Here is a 16,884-nt window from a genome sequence, read left to right as displayed (position 1 = left end):
TCATTGAAGAAGTTTCTGCTTGGGGCCGGAGAAATAGCACAGAGGTGTTTCCCTTGCAAGCAACCGATCCAGGACCTAAGGTGGTTGGTTTAAATCCCAGCATCCCATATGATCCACCGTGCCTGCCAAGAGCTATTTCTGAGCAGATAGCCATGAGTAACCCCTAAGCACCGCTGGGTGTAGCCCAAACCCTCCCCCCAAAAAAAGAAATTTCTGCTTGATAGTAGTGTCCTTTATAAGAATTTTTAACTTGAAGTCTCTGTTGTTGGTATAAATATGGCCACCTTGGCCTTTAAAAAAAAAACACTTTATTTAAACCCTGTCCTTTACAAAATTGTTCATAATGCAATTGTTTGGGGCATTTATGTTCCAACACCAACCCAACAACAATGTGACCTTCTTTTCACCATTGTTCTCATTTTTCCACCCACCCCCAAGTTTGCCACTTTGGCAAACACAAACTATTTCATTTTTATATTGTTTATTACAATAGAATGGTAAGTGGAATTAACAAAAATAGTTTAGTAAAAGAAAATTTGTGAAAATTGTTATACCTCACAGTGATGTTATTTTTAATAATTAGTAATTATCTGAGGATTTTTCTGAGCTGTTTGTTGTGTCTTTTATGTTATAATTTTGTTTTTTGCTCATTAAGCTTAGTTTGTATGCTACTTTCCTATCTAATTTGCTGGACTCCTACTTTGCTGTCAGTGTTGTGGAATTTGGAGGTGTTGTACAACTACATAGACCCCAGGAGCCCCAGAATCTGTGCTTGTGGTAGTTATCATCAGCCTGGTGTCTTTGAAGAGATTAAGTCATTAGCAGTGAGGTTGGGCCATTTGTATGGCAGCAGCTCTGGAGTGTGGGTATGATTGCTTAATAGTACTTAAATAGTGACCCTTCCATCTTCAGGTCCAGACTCTATCACCACCACCACATAAATTCCAAACTAGCCAATTAAGACTACACTCCTATAGGAAGTTGAAACTGAAGTTATGTTGAGAATTAAATTTCAATTAACTTTTTTTTTGGGGGGGAGGCACACCCGGTAACGCTCAGGGGTTACTCCTGGCTATGCGCTCAGAAGTTGCTCCTGGCTTGGGGGACCATATGGGACGCCGGGGGATCGAACTGTGGTCCGTCCAAGGCTAGCGCAGGCAAGGCAGGCACCTTACCTCTTGCGCCACCGCCCGGCCCCTCGATTAACTTTAAAATAACTCTACATTTGGGGGATTCTCATTTTTTAAATCATACTTTATACAGAACATTTTTCTCCCAGAGATTTTACAAACCCAATCTCGTTAACATTTTTCTGGGACTATACTTATGGTGTATCTACAAATGTTAATCTTAAGATTCCTTTTATTTTATAGAGATATTTCCATGTATACCCTCAAGTTGCTACTGTTTTTATTTATAATTTATGAAAAATTCTCCCAGGATGAATATTTTCTCAATCAAGCTCTCAGGAATGAATTTACACGGTAGGTGGTTTTGGTGAAGCTTTCTAAATCTGCTGTCCTATGAGTGATCTCTCCTAGACAATGTGGCTATATGAGGCACACAAAATTCAGAGTTCAAGGGAGAGGTTTTATTTTATTGTTTTGGGAAACGTATTATCTTTGCTACCACAGACATATAAGGGGAAAAAAATGCAAGCAATATTTCAGACCATCTAGTTCAGCCCCCTGAAAGAATTTGTCATTGCAAGATTGAGGTCCAGGAAAGCCTCCTCTATTATGACATACAAAAATGTCAAATTAATTGATGGACACCCTTTTCATAGTTGTTCATAGAAGATCCCTATTTTAAGACTTTGGGCGCATGTTCACAGCATCAGAGTTTAGTAAATACTGTAACAACAGCATTTAAAAGCGCTGCAGATCAGGGAACTGAAATGTGCCCAAGCAAGGTATCCCAATTTCTTTAATGCTTAAGATATGTAATTTTTTCAAAAGACAGCATTGCAATTATTGTTGTAGTACTTTCCAGTTCTTCTACTATTCCTCAGGTGTTCATTTCTTCTTGCTTTTAAAATGAATATATTTTAACTTTCTTGTTAAATATTAATAAATTGAAATATATATGGATATATACTTTTACAATTTATTACCCAAAGGCTATCTGTTACCAATTGGCTAACATAGCACAACAAAACACAACAAAACATGACATAATATAACATAGCAACATAATATGATATGTTACCAATTGGTTAATATAACCAGTATGTTACTGATAATGATGTCACTGAGAACATTTTATGTTGGATTTCTTCACCACGAAGTTGCATTATTTTTAAATGTGTGCATATATTATTTTTTAGCTACAGGATGTTATTAAATGGTTGTACAATCATCCCCTCAGAAAAACATCATTCAAATATTTCTTTTAAACTAATTATCTTTGATATATAGTGTGAGATTATGGGGTCTTTAATATGATTTCAGTAATAGAAAATAAAATTATTCATCCCAACATTTACTTTCTTTGAGAATATTTACAAATATTTTCCTAAAGCTTGACTATAATTATGTACTTTTAGATGAAGCAATTTTCCTATTTTCTTAAATGAGGGTTGTTACTGATTATTATTTAATGATGGTATTTATATTCAGAAATATTCTTTATTTTTAAGCTTTGAATGTGTAATGCCTAGAAAATTCTACTATCTTCTCTCCACCATACACATGCTTAGGTCTTTGATTTTAATGTGTGGTTACAGTGAAGTTCTTACATGACAGGGCCAGAAAGATAGCTATATATATATATATATATATATATATACACACATATTTCTTCACCAATAGAGGCAAGAATTTAGGCTTTGTATTCCCAGAATCTAGAAGAGTACCTCCCACTCAATATAGTATTGTTTATTGAGTAAATAGACAAGAACTTTTCCATTATTCTGCCATCTTCCTGCTGATAGAAAGCAAAAGTGTTCCAGTGTTTTTCTACCTCATGAGGAAGATGGCTTTGCTTCGATTCCTGTAGAACATTTGGAGTTTATATTAGATATAATATTTTGAATCACTGGGATTTACAAAGTTATTCAGTATTGAGTGTCAGGTATACAATGTTCCAATATCAATCCCTTTAATAACTGTTCAACCCTCTCTACCATTGTCCCCAGTAAAATAATTTTTGTCACTGTGCTTGTATTAAGAAATATGAGACATTCCTTGGGTAGCCTGAGGAGTGTGGATGACTGGTGGCACTGGAGCCTGACCACGTTGCTCAATGGCTTGTACCAAGAAAGCTACTCTACAGCCAACACATCAGGTATCCAGGTGGGTTTTTATAGCTCTTAATCCTTGTATTATCACTAAAAGCCATGTGAAATTATTAGAAATACTATTAGGGTGTTGTTCTTTGGAGATGAAGGAAAAGCACACCCAAAAGTGCTCAGTGATTACCCCAGGGTTTGTGCTCAAAGATCCCTCCTAATGATGGCGCGCAGGGGACCATGTGAATTGCCAGGAATCAAAACTGGGTTGACCATGTGCAGTGGAAGTGCCCTACCCACTGGTACTACCTCTCCAATCCCTCCCCAATATTGTTCTTAAAACTCTGTGCTGTAATTCCCAAATATTAGTATGGATTTTTAGCCAGGAGTCCTCACCAGTAAGTATTCATAAATCCCAGATATTTCTTCTGACAACTGCACCATTCCTCCAGCCCTCACATTATTTGCCCATCATTTCCCAGTATATTAATTTCCCAGAGGAGTGGGAGTGGTAGTTTCTTAGGAGATCTTGAGTCAAAGAAGTTGTAAGACTGGCTCACAATTCTGAACTCTGAAATAGGGATATATAGGCATTCCAGAATAGAGAAGAGGCATATGGCCATAAAAAAAAAATGGGGAATTCAGTAAGGTTCTAGAAAGTAATAAGCTTGTCCAAGTTTTAAAGTTCCCAGTGAACCTGTTTTCTTTGATAGCTCCAATTTTTTGCATGTGTCTTCTTTTCTACCTTTTAAACAAGTCTCAGTGACTGCCTTGCATCACTCAAATATTTATTTTCTAATTTTATCATTCAAATCTTTATAGTAAATTTGAATTGTGCTGGAGAAACTTTAGGAAATAATAAAAGCGAGTCCTTCTGATACAGCGCAAATTCTGAAAGCAAGATTTTCACTTCAGATCTTTTAACTGCCTTTTTGGAAATGTTAGTTATTTTTAAACATGGTAAGGGGAAGTAAAGATGCTTCTCATTTGGAAGTCGCCAGAGTATGTACATTAATGTTGTGGGATAATGTTCAGCTATATTTCTTTTCTTTTTTCTTCCAGCCCATGGCTCTGGGAGGAAAGTGTTACTTAATAAGCACTTTGACCATTAAACAGCTAAAAGAATCTCCTGGTAGTCTCTGCAAAGTAAGACACTGTCATTTATCTTCCATTGAACTAGAAAAATCTAGAGATGTTTGGGCAAAAAAAGAATAGAAATTGACCAGTTTGGTGAAGCTAAAGAAGTATAACTTTGGTATGAAATTAAGCATTTGAATATGTTAAAGGAAAAGTAAAATGTGACTTAAAATTAACAAAGTAATGTAAGAGACAAAATTCCAAAATTTTACTTCCTCCTTCATTTAAAATTAGGAAACTCTGTAAAATAGGAAAGTACATGTGTCTGGTATTTTGTTAAAGACTTTATATGTATCCTTATTTGACGATTGGGAGATATAGTCTGGGCCTTAAACACTTTGCTGAGCATCTGGTGAACCCTTAAAATTCTGCTGCAAGTTTGTTCTGTGTTTAGCCTTTTAAAGATCTGTTTACCTGTGCAGAATCAAGATATTTCTATCTAGAGTTTATGAATTGAGATCTTAAAATAGAAGCATATGCCCAGATTTGCTTCATGAGAAAGGGCATAAATGATGGATACTTACAATACAGATGAGTAGATAAAGAAACTATGGTACATCTATACAAAGGAATGTCCTAACATCTATGCAGCTGTTAAGAAAAATGAAGTCATGACATTTGCTTATACATGGATAAGAGTATTATGCTGAGTGAAACGAATGAGAGGGCAAGGGATAGACATAGAACGATCACATTCTTGTAAGATATAAAAATGATAGTATGGCAATAATACCCAAAGCCTACAGAGATGAGGGCCAGGAGGATAGGAACAGTCCATGGTAGGAAGCTTGCCACCAAGAAAGGGGCATGTAGTTAGGGTAGAGGAAAATCATCTATGACAGTGACAATTGAAAATGATCACTCTGGACAAGAACTGAGTGATAAAAGGAGGTAAAGTTATATGCATGATACTTCTCCAGTAACAATATTGCAAACCACAGTTGTCTAAAAGGATAAGGGGGGAGAATAAAAATGTCTGTCCTATAGTCAGGCAAGGGAGAAGTCAGGGGATAGGGCAGGAGGGAAATTGGAGAACTGGTGGTGGGAAATATAGACTGGTGAAGTGTGTTGGACATTGTATTACTAAAATTCAATCATGAGCAAATTTGTAGCTGTGTATCTCACAGTAATTCAATTAAAGAAAAGCCATTGATTGTCTGGTCTGGATTAGTTGATGTGTAGGGTTCAGATTTTACTTCTAGAATGGGGCCTTGATCCTTGGTATTATGAGAGGAAAACAGCTTGTAGGGAATGAGGAGGTTGTGTTTCAGTACAGTCTACAAGCCCACATATGTCGAGGCTCAGAGATCCTAGCTTGATATGTTCATCTGTCTGACTCTCTCCATTTGTGATTTTTTCTATAGATTCTAAGTTCATTTCCAGCGCTTCTCCAAGATTCTTTCCCCACACTTAATCCCAGAATTGAAGACCCTAAGATTCTCTCCATGATGGACCCAGAGATCCAGATTATAACTGGGAGTTGCATGGATGATTGTGAACTCAGTCTGGGCAGGACAAGGTAGTGTAATTTAAGATGTCAGTGCCTTCCAGACTTTAAAATAAGGCTGATTGGAGGTAAGGAACCTTCCGTGGTGGTATAACTGGAGGTAAATCAGCCTTCCTTGGTGAGATGACCAGAGGGAAGGCAATCTTCATTGGTGAGGTGACTGGAGGTTATTCAGCCTTTGTTGGTGAGACAACTGGAGGCAAGGTAGCCTTCCTTGGTGATTTCTCTCATGGTAAGATCAAGGCTCAGTATTATTATTGTGGTAAAGATACAATGCAGATTTAGGTCTTCAGTATCTAAGTGCTTGATATAGGAACAAATTGAGCATTCCTTCCAGAATTTATAAGTAGGATAGAAGATTATGGAACATAATGGATGTTTGTTGTGTTGACTTTGTGTGAAGCTAGGTGTTCACATGACTTGATTCAGTCCTCTCTAATTTAGGACAGCACCACTTATGTCCTGCCTTTTGTGTTAAAGAACCAGAGGCTCATGCATGATCAGAATCTATTGGTCCTTTCTACTAGTGGCAAATTCTCCATAATACCTCCCTAGTTTTAAATCCCTCATTTAATATGATGGTCTGAGGCTTACAAGGAGCACTCCAGCCAATATAGTAATGTGTGCCTTTGAGTAACACAAACATAAATACAGAAATAAGAAATTCAGTAATTGAAAAAAAAAAGAAATTCAGTAATTATTGAGCACAAAAATGTCCACAGAGGAAGAAGAAAAATTAATATTCTAGTTTCTATGGAGCAATGAGCATGTCTCCCCAGATGTCCCTCCCTTTTAGAGGAGACATACTTTCCTAGAGAGACTACTGGCAAAGAAAAGAAAACATTAAAATTTTAATAGGTTGGAATACCATACCGTACCATACCATACCATACCATACCATACCATACCATATCAGTGGCCTGCATAGTCTTATGAACCTAGGGGAGGCTTGTATCAGATGTTCTGGAGCTTGTATATATGCTTCATGCAAGATCTTACTTCACTCCCCAAATCTTTTGCTTCTTAGGCCCGTCGTTCAAGAGACCTTGATGGGCCTCAAGACCAGAAAATGGATTGACCATAGAACCAAGACTGTGTCTATACATTTCTCCCTCTACAACCCACCAACTCAACTATTCTCAAGTGTATCATTGATTTCAGAGGTTCTCCCTTCTGGGAGACTCACCATCTCTGCCCTAGTAGAGTCCTTTACCATCTTCCATAGCAACTCATCCCTGCAACCCTACAGAATTCCTCTTGAGGTAAGTTCATTTGTGCTGAAACACTTATGGAGGTTAAAATTCTGTGATCAATGGATGGTATGCTAAAATTTTAATGAAAGGTTTCTTTCTGGATTCAAGATGGCCACCAGCTCTCTGTGCTGCACACGGCAGAGGAAATGGTGTAAAACACTGTTTCCTCTTATACAGACACCTATATTCATGAGCTCATTTCATTATCATTATATTCTTAGAGGCCTCAATTTTACTATGAGTAAGAGCTTCTATGTATGAATCTGGGGTTGGGTCATAAACTTAGCACCATGTAATAGAACATGTTTATGGAAAGCATTCAAAGTCATTATGAACATATGAACATAATGAACTTGGAAACTTTACCTGCATTTTCATTTTATACTGTGAAGAATTAAACTGTTCACTAATAATTAATATTAATGAAGTTATAGGTAAGGTATTTCAGCATACAGATATTTTGTCAATGTGTATTAAATAATAATTAATATTTAAATTCTGAATAACTTATCATTTAATTGGGTTGGGTATGCCTTGTGTTGGAGTATTGTAAAGTTTAGATATTGAGATATTCAGAAGGTATATTGTAAAGTTTAGACTCAAAGAATAGTTGAGTGATTGCATCCGAGTTGGGGCTGTGACAGATCGAGTTGTCTGGAAGGAGAGAGGCCAGGTAGTAGATGAGATATCTTAGATTCCAAATTTAAAGATCACAAAGCTCAGTTATTCTGGGAAATCATTTTCAAAAATTACAGTCAGGCAAAAAACATTTATAAAAAATAAAATATCAAACTTTTAAACAAAGGCCAAATCAGTGGTACTGACATGTATATATATATATATATTGCCCCAGGTTCCAGTGTGGCTTAGCATGGCACTGCTAGTTTATACATTCCATGAAACCAAAAATTTGGTCATTGTTCTGATTTTAACTTCAGATAGTGGCCCTTATATACTACAGTGACCAGGGTTCCTAACAAAGACAGAAGAAATGTTGAAGTCCTTGCTAATGCATTTGTGTTCCCCATAAATTCATGTCTAAATCTGAGGTTTGGGGTTATGATCTTCAAAGGGCCCCATAACACTGTGATTAGATTGTGATTTTAGGGGAAGGAGGACTGACTGCACTCAAATGACCTCAGGAAGTTTGTCGTGACCATACAATCTTCATAGCATGATTGTAATTCACAGATGCTTTTTCACTTACCTCATCTCTGCAAAGCATCTTAATTTCTGTGAAGCAATTTTCCCAATATTTGCTCTATTCCTGGGAAGTTCATGCTGAGATAATACCCCTTCTTCCAAGAGAGAAGAGGGCCTAAGACTTTTTTGGGGGGTGGAAGAGAGATCTGGCTTGTTTGTTTATTTAAGTGTAACTGGAAGAAGCCAGAGGCGTCTTTGAAGCATCCAAAAGGTCTAGTTCCTATTCTTTTTTTTCACATCTTCTTGTTCTAAGTGAATAAAGACAGGAATAAAATGAATAATTTTTCAATAGAAAGATAACCATAAATAGGATTTTATAAAGTGTCTAATCAGGAGGTTAAATATTTTGTCTGTTTAAGGAAATGGTTGTATCTTTGGCAAACATATAAAAACTTATATTTTAAGCAGTATCAAAGAAGGACTGGGAAGGACTGGCCTGACCTTAAGAGATCTGCAGGCTTCTAGTCCACATTAACCTTTGTGGTTTCACTTTAGTACAAGCCCTTTAGTAAATAAATGTCTAGGGGTCTGTTTATATCGCTAAATGCCTGGCTAAATGGGGTTCCAGGAATGATTTCTATGTGATGAACTGCCAAATTGCCCTCCCAGTACCCCTTATTCTGCAGAATAAGAAAGTAGTTTGCCTTTTATTAACTGAAAAGGTGTTTTCAGGGGAACCAACCAAGAATTTAGGTTTGGAGCCAAAGTGATAGCACAGTAGTAGGGTGTTTGCCTTGCTCGTGGTCAACACAGGACAGACCTGGGTTCAATTCTCAGCACAGTGGGTAGGGTGTTTGCCTTGCACAGGGCTGACCCAGGTTTGATCCCTGGCATCTCATATGGTTCCCCAAGCCTGCCAGGAGCAATTTCTGAGTGCAGAGCCAGGAGTAACCCCTGAGTGCTGTTAGGTGTGACCCAAAAACAAAAAACAAAAAAAACAAAGAATTTAGGCCTTAAGGAAAGAACTTATTAGAACCAGAGAGACCAGCTACCCTAAGTAAGGCATTCATATTGCATATAGTTAGTTGCCTTGGCTGTGACCCTAGTTTGAATCCTCTGTACCATATATGGTCCTCTAAACATTGCCAGAGGACACTCCTAAGCACAGTGCCATAAATAGACCTTGAGCACCACTAGGTGTAAAAAAAAAATGAAAAGAAAAAAATATGTATGAATATTTTTGTTTACTTATTTTTTTGATATTCTTTTCATCAGCTAGTTTTCCTGGTACTCAACCTGATTCAACTCTGCATTGAACTCTATGGCATGACTGAGAAGGGTGTCCACAACTATTTTCAAAGACCAAGGAACTGGCTAGAGGTAGCTTTTCATGTCATTTTCTGTATGAGAAGTAATTTTAACAAAGTACATGTTTAAAAACAAAAACATGGTCTGGAGAGATAGCACAGCAGCGTTTGTCTTGCAAACAGCCAACCCACGACCTAAGGCAGTTGGTTCGAATTCTGGCATCCCATATGGTCCCCGTGCCTGCCAGGAGCTATTTCTAAGCAGATAGCCAGGAGTAACCCCTGAGCACCGCCAGGTGTGGCCCAAAAAACAAACAAAAATTTTTTTCATGGGATATAAAAGGTACTATTTCCAACCTTATTTTTTAACCTTATTGCTGTTTCCTTTATTTGACATATTGATGTCAAAATATCACTTAAGGTCATATGTCATGGGTGTGCTTTTATTTATTGGACAGAATTGATTCTCTACTTGGGAGTCTTCATGATGACCCTTTTTCCTTCCATTGCAGTTATCCATAGTAGGAACCTGCCTTGCCTACCACATAACCTCCAGCCACTGCCCCACTGTTACTGGAGAAGTGATGGACCAGTTACGCAAAGGGCTTTTTCAAGGGTTTGTGGACCTTAGTCATATAACCATATGGAATCAGGTATGACAGGATTTCAGGGAAACACCAAAAGGGCCGTTATGATGATGTACCAAAAAAAAAAAGGTCATATGTACTCTAGGAAGTTTAAGATGAAAATTTCCAAATTTCCAGTGATAGATGAATAGTATATAGTTGTGGCATAAGTACACAGTGAAATATATTTCTTATTAAAATATATTCATAAGAATATTCATAAGAAAAATGAAACTGGGACCGTAGAGAAAGCATGGAGGTAAGGCATTTGCCTTGCAAGCAGAAGGTCGGTGGTTCGAATCCCAGCATCCCATATGGTCCCCAGAGCCTGTCAGGAGCAATTTCTGAGTGTAGAGCCAGGAATAACCACTGAGCTGCTGGGTGTGACCCCCCCAAAAAAAAAAGAGAGAAAAGAAAAGGAAAGAAAAGAAACCACTGTAGATAGAGTTGAAGGGTATTATGTTAGGGTATTGTGTTATGTTAGGAAAAATAAGCTAGGTGGAGGATAATACTGGATATTTTCACTCATATGTGGTATATAAAGAAAAAAAACAAGGGAATAGACAGAATCAAATGATAACAAACCCCTGCCCCTAGATCCCCAACAACTGACTCTCATAGTGAACAAAACTTACTAACAGGGGACATTTTCTCAGTGGATCAGTGCAAAGGGCACATATGGCAGGACACAAGTAAAGACTGACTTGCTGATGGAAATAGAGCCAGCACATTACCTTTCCTTACCTTCAGCCTTCTATGTGATCCTGTCCCCAAGTTCTTTCTAACGTCTCTTTTCCATTAATAGAAGCACAATAGCAGTGGTCAGGGCACTAGGCCCTGGAAAAGCATTCTAATTTACTTATTCCTAGTTCATATTCAGTTTCAGTATAGATATTAGACATTTTTATCTCTTATAGGTCCCTGGTTTAAAGAACTCGATCATATCCAATGAGTATCTCTTGCACTTTCCCCTCCTGACTGAACATGACTATGTACCTCCATAGTTGGAACAACGTACTAATCTATGTTCTTGCATCTCAGAGGACAAGATGGCTCCAAGGAATCCTTTCCTTCCTCCTGATGCTGAAATTCCTTTGTCTTCTTGGCATCCAAAAGATAATGGCATTTATGCACCTCTCACTCTTTGCATCAGGGGTAAGATTCTTTCTTTCATTGAGTTCTTTGCAATTCAATGATGTGATTAATGCAGTTTCTTTGATTACTTCCATCTTAAGGAAAAAAAAATAAACTGCTTACCAGGTCCAACACTATCAGTAATTCTAGTCTTCTAAGCAATCATGAGATATCTCATGACTGCTATCAGTTATAGGATAAGCTATGGTTAGGACAATAGCTGATACTTAAAGCCTTTTTGTACTATTATTTCCTATGGAATATTATTGTTGCTGTTATGAGTAAAAATTACCATCTCTTGAATATTTCTTAAATATTAGAAATGATATTTAGTGTATAGGAAATAAATAGTTTTCAGGAAAAAAGCAATTTCTAGATGTAAGTTAGGGCCTCTAGTAATAACCATTTAATCACAAACAAGTTGTAGGTAGGCCTGGTTCTTTTTCAGAGGAAGAGAGCTTGGAGAAAAGTAATAAGCTTGCCTTGGACCATAATCTTTGAGCACTTTGCCTACATATCTATACACTGCATCATATAGAATCCTGTGCTCTTAATTTTCCTTTGCCTAATCATGAGTCTTCACTATTATAATACCTCCCAATAAATGCACAAGAACTCTGTGCTGTTTATTCTTTGAGTAGAATTATATACTAGCTTTGGAACTCAAGAAAGAAAACACAATCAGGAGAAAGAACACTGGAATAAACATATATAAGATTTATCCAAGGCCTGATTCCAACTTGAGACTCAAGTTGAGTGAAGTTTAGAATCAGAGGGCCTAAGTCCTACTTGTGACTAACAAAGTTCATGAAATGAATTGTTATTCTGATCTGGTATCAATGAAGAAGAAAGTTTTCAATCCAGCCTACTCTATTGTTCCCATTTTTACTGACTTTTGTCAGGGTTCAAAGAGGCTCCCTTCACACGACCTGATTAGGAGACTTTGACTTTCAGTGTCTCAGACTTGTACATCACATGGGACCCAAACCCAGACCCTACACTCTATTGACATTACCCTTGGTAATAGGCCAGCAAATGGAAACAAGAAAGCTTAGAAGTAAGAAATCTGAAATCAAACCTGGACACACTTTTATTGGCCCACTGTTGTGGCCATGGACCTACTTACTAAGCTATTATTTCTGAATATCTTATACCTGAAAGGCACTCTGGAATATAAAGAGTATTTGCATATGGACTTGTAATATATGCTACTTAGTGCTTTGAAAAACTGGTTTTACTTTTTTAAAAAAATTTTATTTTATTGAAACCATTGTGATCTACAAAGTCCTTCATAGTTGAATTTCAGGTATACATCAACTCAAGACCATTCCCACCACCAGTGTCAATCTCCCTCCACCGATGTTTCCTGAAAATCTAGTTTTTCTTTTGATAAAAAAATCTAATACTCCAAAAATGGGTGGAATCCTTCTAGAGGCTCTCATCATCGATTTGGGAGATGAAGAGAGAAAGAAGGTGAAACACTCCACCAGTACCAAAAAAAAGTGTCAATTATCCAGTGAGGACTCCAGCTATATCGATAAGCACCACAAAAAACAGACGAAAAACAAAGCAAAACAAACAAACAAACAAACAAACAAACCAAAAACACGCCGTGGTCTTGAAATAAGAAACATGGCATAGCACATAACGAAAGAAAAGAAAAGAAGAGAAAAAAATAAATATAATTGGGGACAACGATTTCAATAATCACACCCAAACAGAGAAATTGACCAAAATAGATAGGTAAATAAAAATAATAATAACAATAATAAATGAAGGTAAAAAATATGTATATATATATATATATATATAAAATAACCAAGGTTTTGTGCTTTTTGTATTTTTGTTTTTTCCCCTCCTGCCCTGGCACAGTAAATATTGGGGTCATTCGAAAAGGAATTCACTTGGCCTAAGAAATATGGGGTTTCTCCGTCCTTGGAGTATACTGTCATGGGATCAGCTCTAGACTTTGCTCAGGATCATTTATTCTCCCGGTGGTGTTTTTTTTTGGTGTGTGGAAGACTTCTGTTTTGTCCAGGGTGATACACTCAGAGCTCTGTGTTTAGAGGTCTCAGTATCTGCACAGATCCTGAGGTGGGACTTATGATGAAGTCAGTCTTTGTGGTTCTAGAGGTTCTGTTACCTCAGTGTAACTGTAGGCTAGTCCTGCCTACAGTTAGAGGGGGAGATAAGGGAGGCATCAAGACCAAACAGGTGCAAGACTACTAAGTAGTGGGTTGGATACAGAGGGGACCACATATTCTAGCCGCCCTGGGGGTGAGGGAAGAGGAAATGGGAGTTAGGACAAAAACGGAGGGGTAGGAAGGACAATTTAGTGATGGTAATCCCCCCTGATTTTATGTAAATATGTACCTAAAATGTTATTGTCAACAATATGTAAGACACTATGATCAAAATAAAAATTATATTAAAAAAAGTTACATTTGAATCACAATATGATTATGTTTGGAACTCTGCTCTGTGTTTGTCAAAGTATATTTTATATTAAAAATATGTTTATATATGGAAATATACACGAAATCTGTTGATATGTTCCAGGAACTGTTTTAAGCAGATTTAACTTCTTAACTCATTTCACAATCATAAATTTTTATGTTACCAGAATCTTTGCATTTTATACAATTTCCTTATAAATCAGTATTAATAAAAAGAAAAAGAAAAAAAAAGTAAAATAATAAACTGGTTCAAGAGTGTCATCCTAACTATTTATAAACTACAGATACACCGGACGAGGGCTAAAAAATATGCAAAGGCAACAAAATCAAGACAACGCTTTCTTTGAGTTCAGTGGGGTGAAATTCTACTTCGGGATAAATAATGCTAGAAAAAGGAAGCAATGGAGATCAGTGAAATTCTCTGTGAAATTGTAGTCTACCTGGAAAGGTTGCTGTGATGAATGTTCCATAACACTGACCCAAATAGATTTCTGACAGTGACTAATAGTTTGTCCTTCAGAAGAAATAATGCTGTTGATATAAGAGTACCTGGAGTTACTTAATAAATTTATATACTGGATAGTTTTTGTTTTTATTTTTGGTAAGCACCCAATTTGGAATTGAACCCAGTTTTATTTTCATTATTCGGGAGTGCCAGTGATTGAAGCCAGGTCCTTGCAATTGCCCTACCACCAAATTACATCTCTTATTACAGATCTTATTATATCCTGAACTCCTGTCATGGAAAAAAAATCTATTTACAGGCTGAGAACCAATCTGTTGTAACCACCAGACAATAAAACTTCTCCTAAATTAAGCCAAAATATAATCTTTCCATAGTTTTTAATGATGTATCTTACTAATCAGTATCAGGTATTTAGTCTTTCTGGGTGATAAGATTGTAGCTCAGGCAAATGTATAGTGATTTGGCAGCTTGCAATGTAGAGAAAAGGAAAGGGACCTTCATTCACAGAGGAGAAAGTCATAGTAGAACGGATGCTTGATTTGGGCACTAAAGATGGGAAATGGAGCAGAGCTGTATTGTGGCAAACACCAAAATGGGGAGATGGGTAAAAGCCAGAGGGGTGCTAAGTTCAATGAAGTAATGCCCAGGGAGTTAATTTCCTTTAATTTTCTTTGTAGCTTGTGGGTGTCCTGATGGTAGTTGCCCACTTCCACCTTCATGAATTTCTGCACTTTACCAAGGATCTGACTTCTGGAACATCTTCAGAAACCTTCTACAATCACCTATTTCATTTTCAAAGAAGTCAAAGAGATGCTTCCTTTGGATCTTCCATATATGAGCAGCATTCCAAGGCTTGGTGTTATGGGGAAGGAGTCATTTTTATATTAATGACAACTGTGTGGTTTGGAATGGTATGTGGATGAATTCAAGATGTTGACATCAAAGTTTGCAAAAGCTTCTTCTGCTTTTTCTGTCATACGCTTACTGGCAATCCTTTCATCTTCTTCAGAAAAGTGGCTCTTCATTTCCTCTTCCTATTTTTTGATAGGGTTTTTGAAGTTTTTTGTTGTTGCTCTCTGTGAGTGCTTTATATAGCTTGAATATTGGATTGACTTAATTGAGCCCAGTTTCTTTTGCCATGAGGAAACTATTTTATTTGATGTAATCTCATTTGTTAACTTTTTTGTCTTTATCCATGGAAACACATCACTGAAAATACCTTCAATGTCCAAACCTGGAACATTCTGACTGTTTTCAACACATTGAATGGATTCTGTTCTATTCTCAAGGTCTTTTTATCTAATTTGATTCACTTTTGTGTAACATGTGAGATATGAATCTAGTTTATTTTCTTCCTATTATTTGTATGTGATTGTCGAGTTTTACTAACACCATTTTTTGAAAAGATTGTTTTAATTCCACTCATGTACCCAGATCCTTTGTATAGACAGAGAAAATTAGACTCTGTCCATGTATCAGGCATCTTTGGGTTCTTCCTTCCTTCTTTCTTTCTGTCTTTTTTTTCTTCCTTCCTTCCTTCCTTCCTTCCTTCCTTCCTTCCTTCCTTCCTTCCTTCCTTCCTTCCTTCCTTCCTTTCTTCCTTCTTTTTTTTTTGTTTTTGTTTTAGTTTTTGGGCCATGCCCAAAGGCATCCAAGGGTTACTTCAGACTCTGCACTCAGAAATTGCCCCTGTGGCTTGGAGGACTATATGGATGCCAGGAATAAAACTTGGGTCCATCCTAGGTTGGCTTGTACAAGGCAAATGCCTTGCCACTGTGCTATCTCTCTGGTCTCAGGGATTAATATTTCTAACTCATTGTTAGAGAGTCTATCCTTATTCCAATACCATGCTTTTTTATTACTGTCACTTTATAGTTTGGTTTCAAGTTAGAGAATGTTACTTTTTATTTCTTATTTTTTAATAAGACTTTGGCTGTCCAGTGGGTTATGTCACAGAGTCTTATCTTTATTCCAGTATATACTATTTTGATCACTAGAAATTTATAGTATAGTTTCAAGTCAAGACAAGTCAAGTAAATACCTACCAATTACTTTATTTTCCTTCCACCCTCTCTTCCATACAATTTTATTAGTGACTTTTATAAGCCCATTAAAATGTTATAGAGCCAGAAAGATAGTAGCATGTAGTGTGTTTGCCATGCATATAAATGACTTGGGTTTGATCTCCAGGATCCCATATGGTTCCTTGAGTCCTACCAGGAGTGATTCCTAAGCAGTTTAATAGTAATATCTGAGTACCACTAGGTGTGCCCCAAAATGAAAACAAACAACAGAGAGAATGTTACTAGAATTTTGATGAGGAGTGCATTGAATATAATAATGTATATATTATAATATTATATAATAATGATGATTTTTACTATGTTGGTTTTACAATCCATGGAAATGCAATCTTTCCATTCTTGAGGTTATTTTCTAAATGACTTACATTTTCTAAATGACTTTCACATCTTTTGGCAAGCTATTCCCTAAGCACTTGATGTTTTTTTTTATATCAAATACTATTTTTAACTGATTTTGCTTTTTACTTCTTTCTATTCTAGTTCATTATTTACACATAGGAATAAGCTAGGCTTTTACGCATTGTTTTAATGGTCTAATACTT

At 36.7% G+C, this 16,884-nt stretch overlaps 1 protein-coding gene across 1 annotated transcript in view; it reads left to right on the top strand.

The window, feature by feature from the left end:
* Window positions 1–16,884, top strand: part of PKD1L1 (polycystin 1 like 1, transient receptor potential channel interacting) — a 113,586-nt gene that overhangs the window by 93,603 nt on the left and 3,099 nt on the right. The window contains 9 exon segments of the mRNA XM_049777515.1: window positions 1,374–1,484; window positions 3,170–3,293; window positions 4,292–4,375; window positions 5,731–5,885; window positions 6,901–7,135; window positions 9,545–9,649; window positions 10,089–10,229; window positions 11,244–11,357; window positions 14,936–15,169. Coding sequence (XP_049633472.1) covers window positions 1,374–1,484; window positions 3,170–3,293; window positions 4,292–4,375; window positions 5,731–5,885; window positions 6,901–7,135; window positions 9,545–9,649; window positions 10,089–10,229; window positions 11,244–11,357; window positions 14,936–15,169 — 1,303 coding nt within the window.

Source organism: Suncus etruscus, chromosome 7 (assembly GCF_024139225.1).
Source record: "Suncus etruscus isolate mSunEtr1 chromosome 7, mSunEtr1.pri.cur, whole genome shotgun sequence".
Lineage (NCBI taxonomy): Eukaryota > Metazoa > Chordata > Mammalia > Eulipotyphla > Soricidae > Suncus > Suncus etruscus.
Note: the sequence above shows the minus strand (reverse complement) of the source record. Positions and strands in the feature narration are given on the sequence as shown.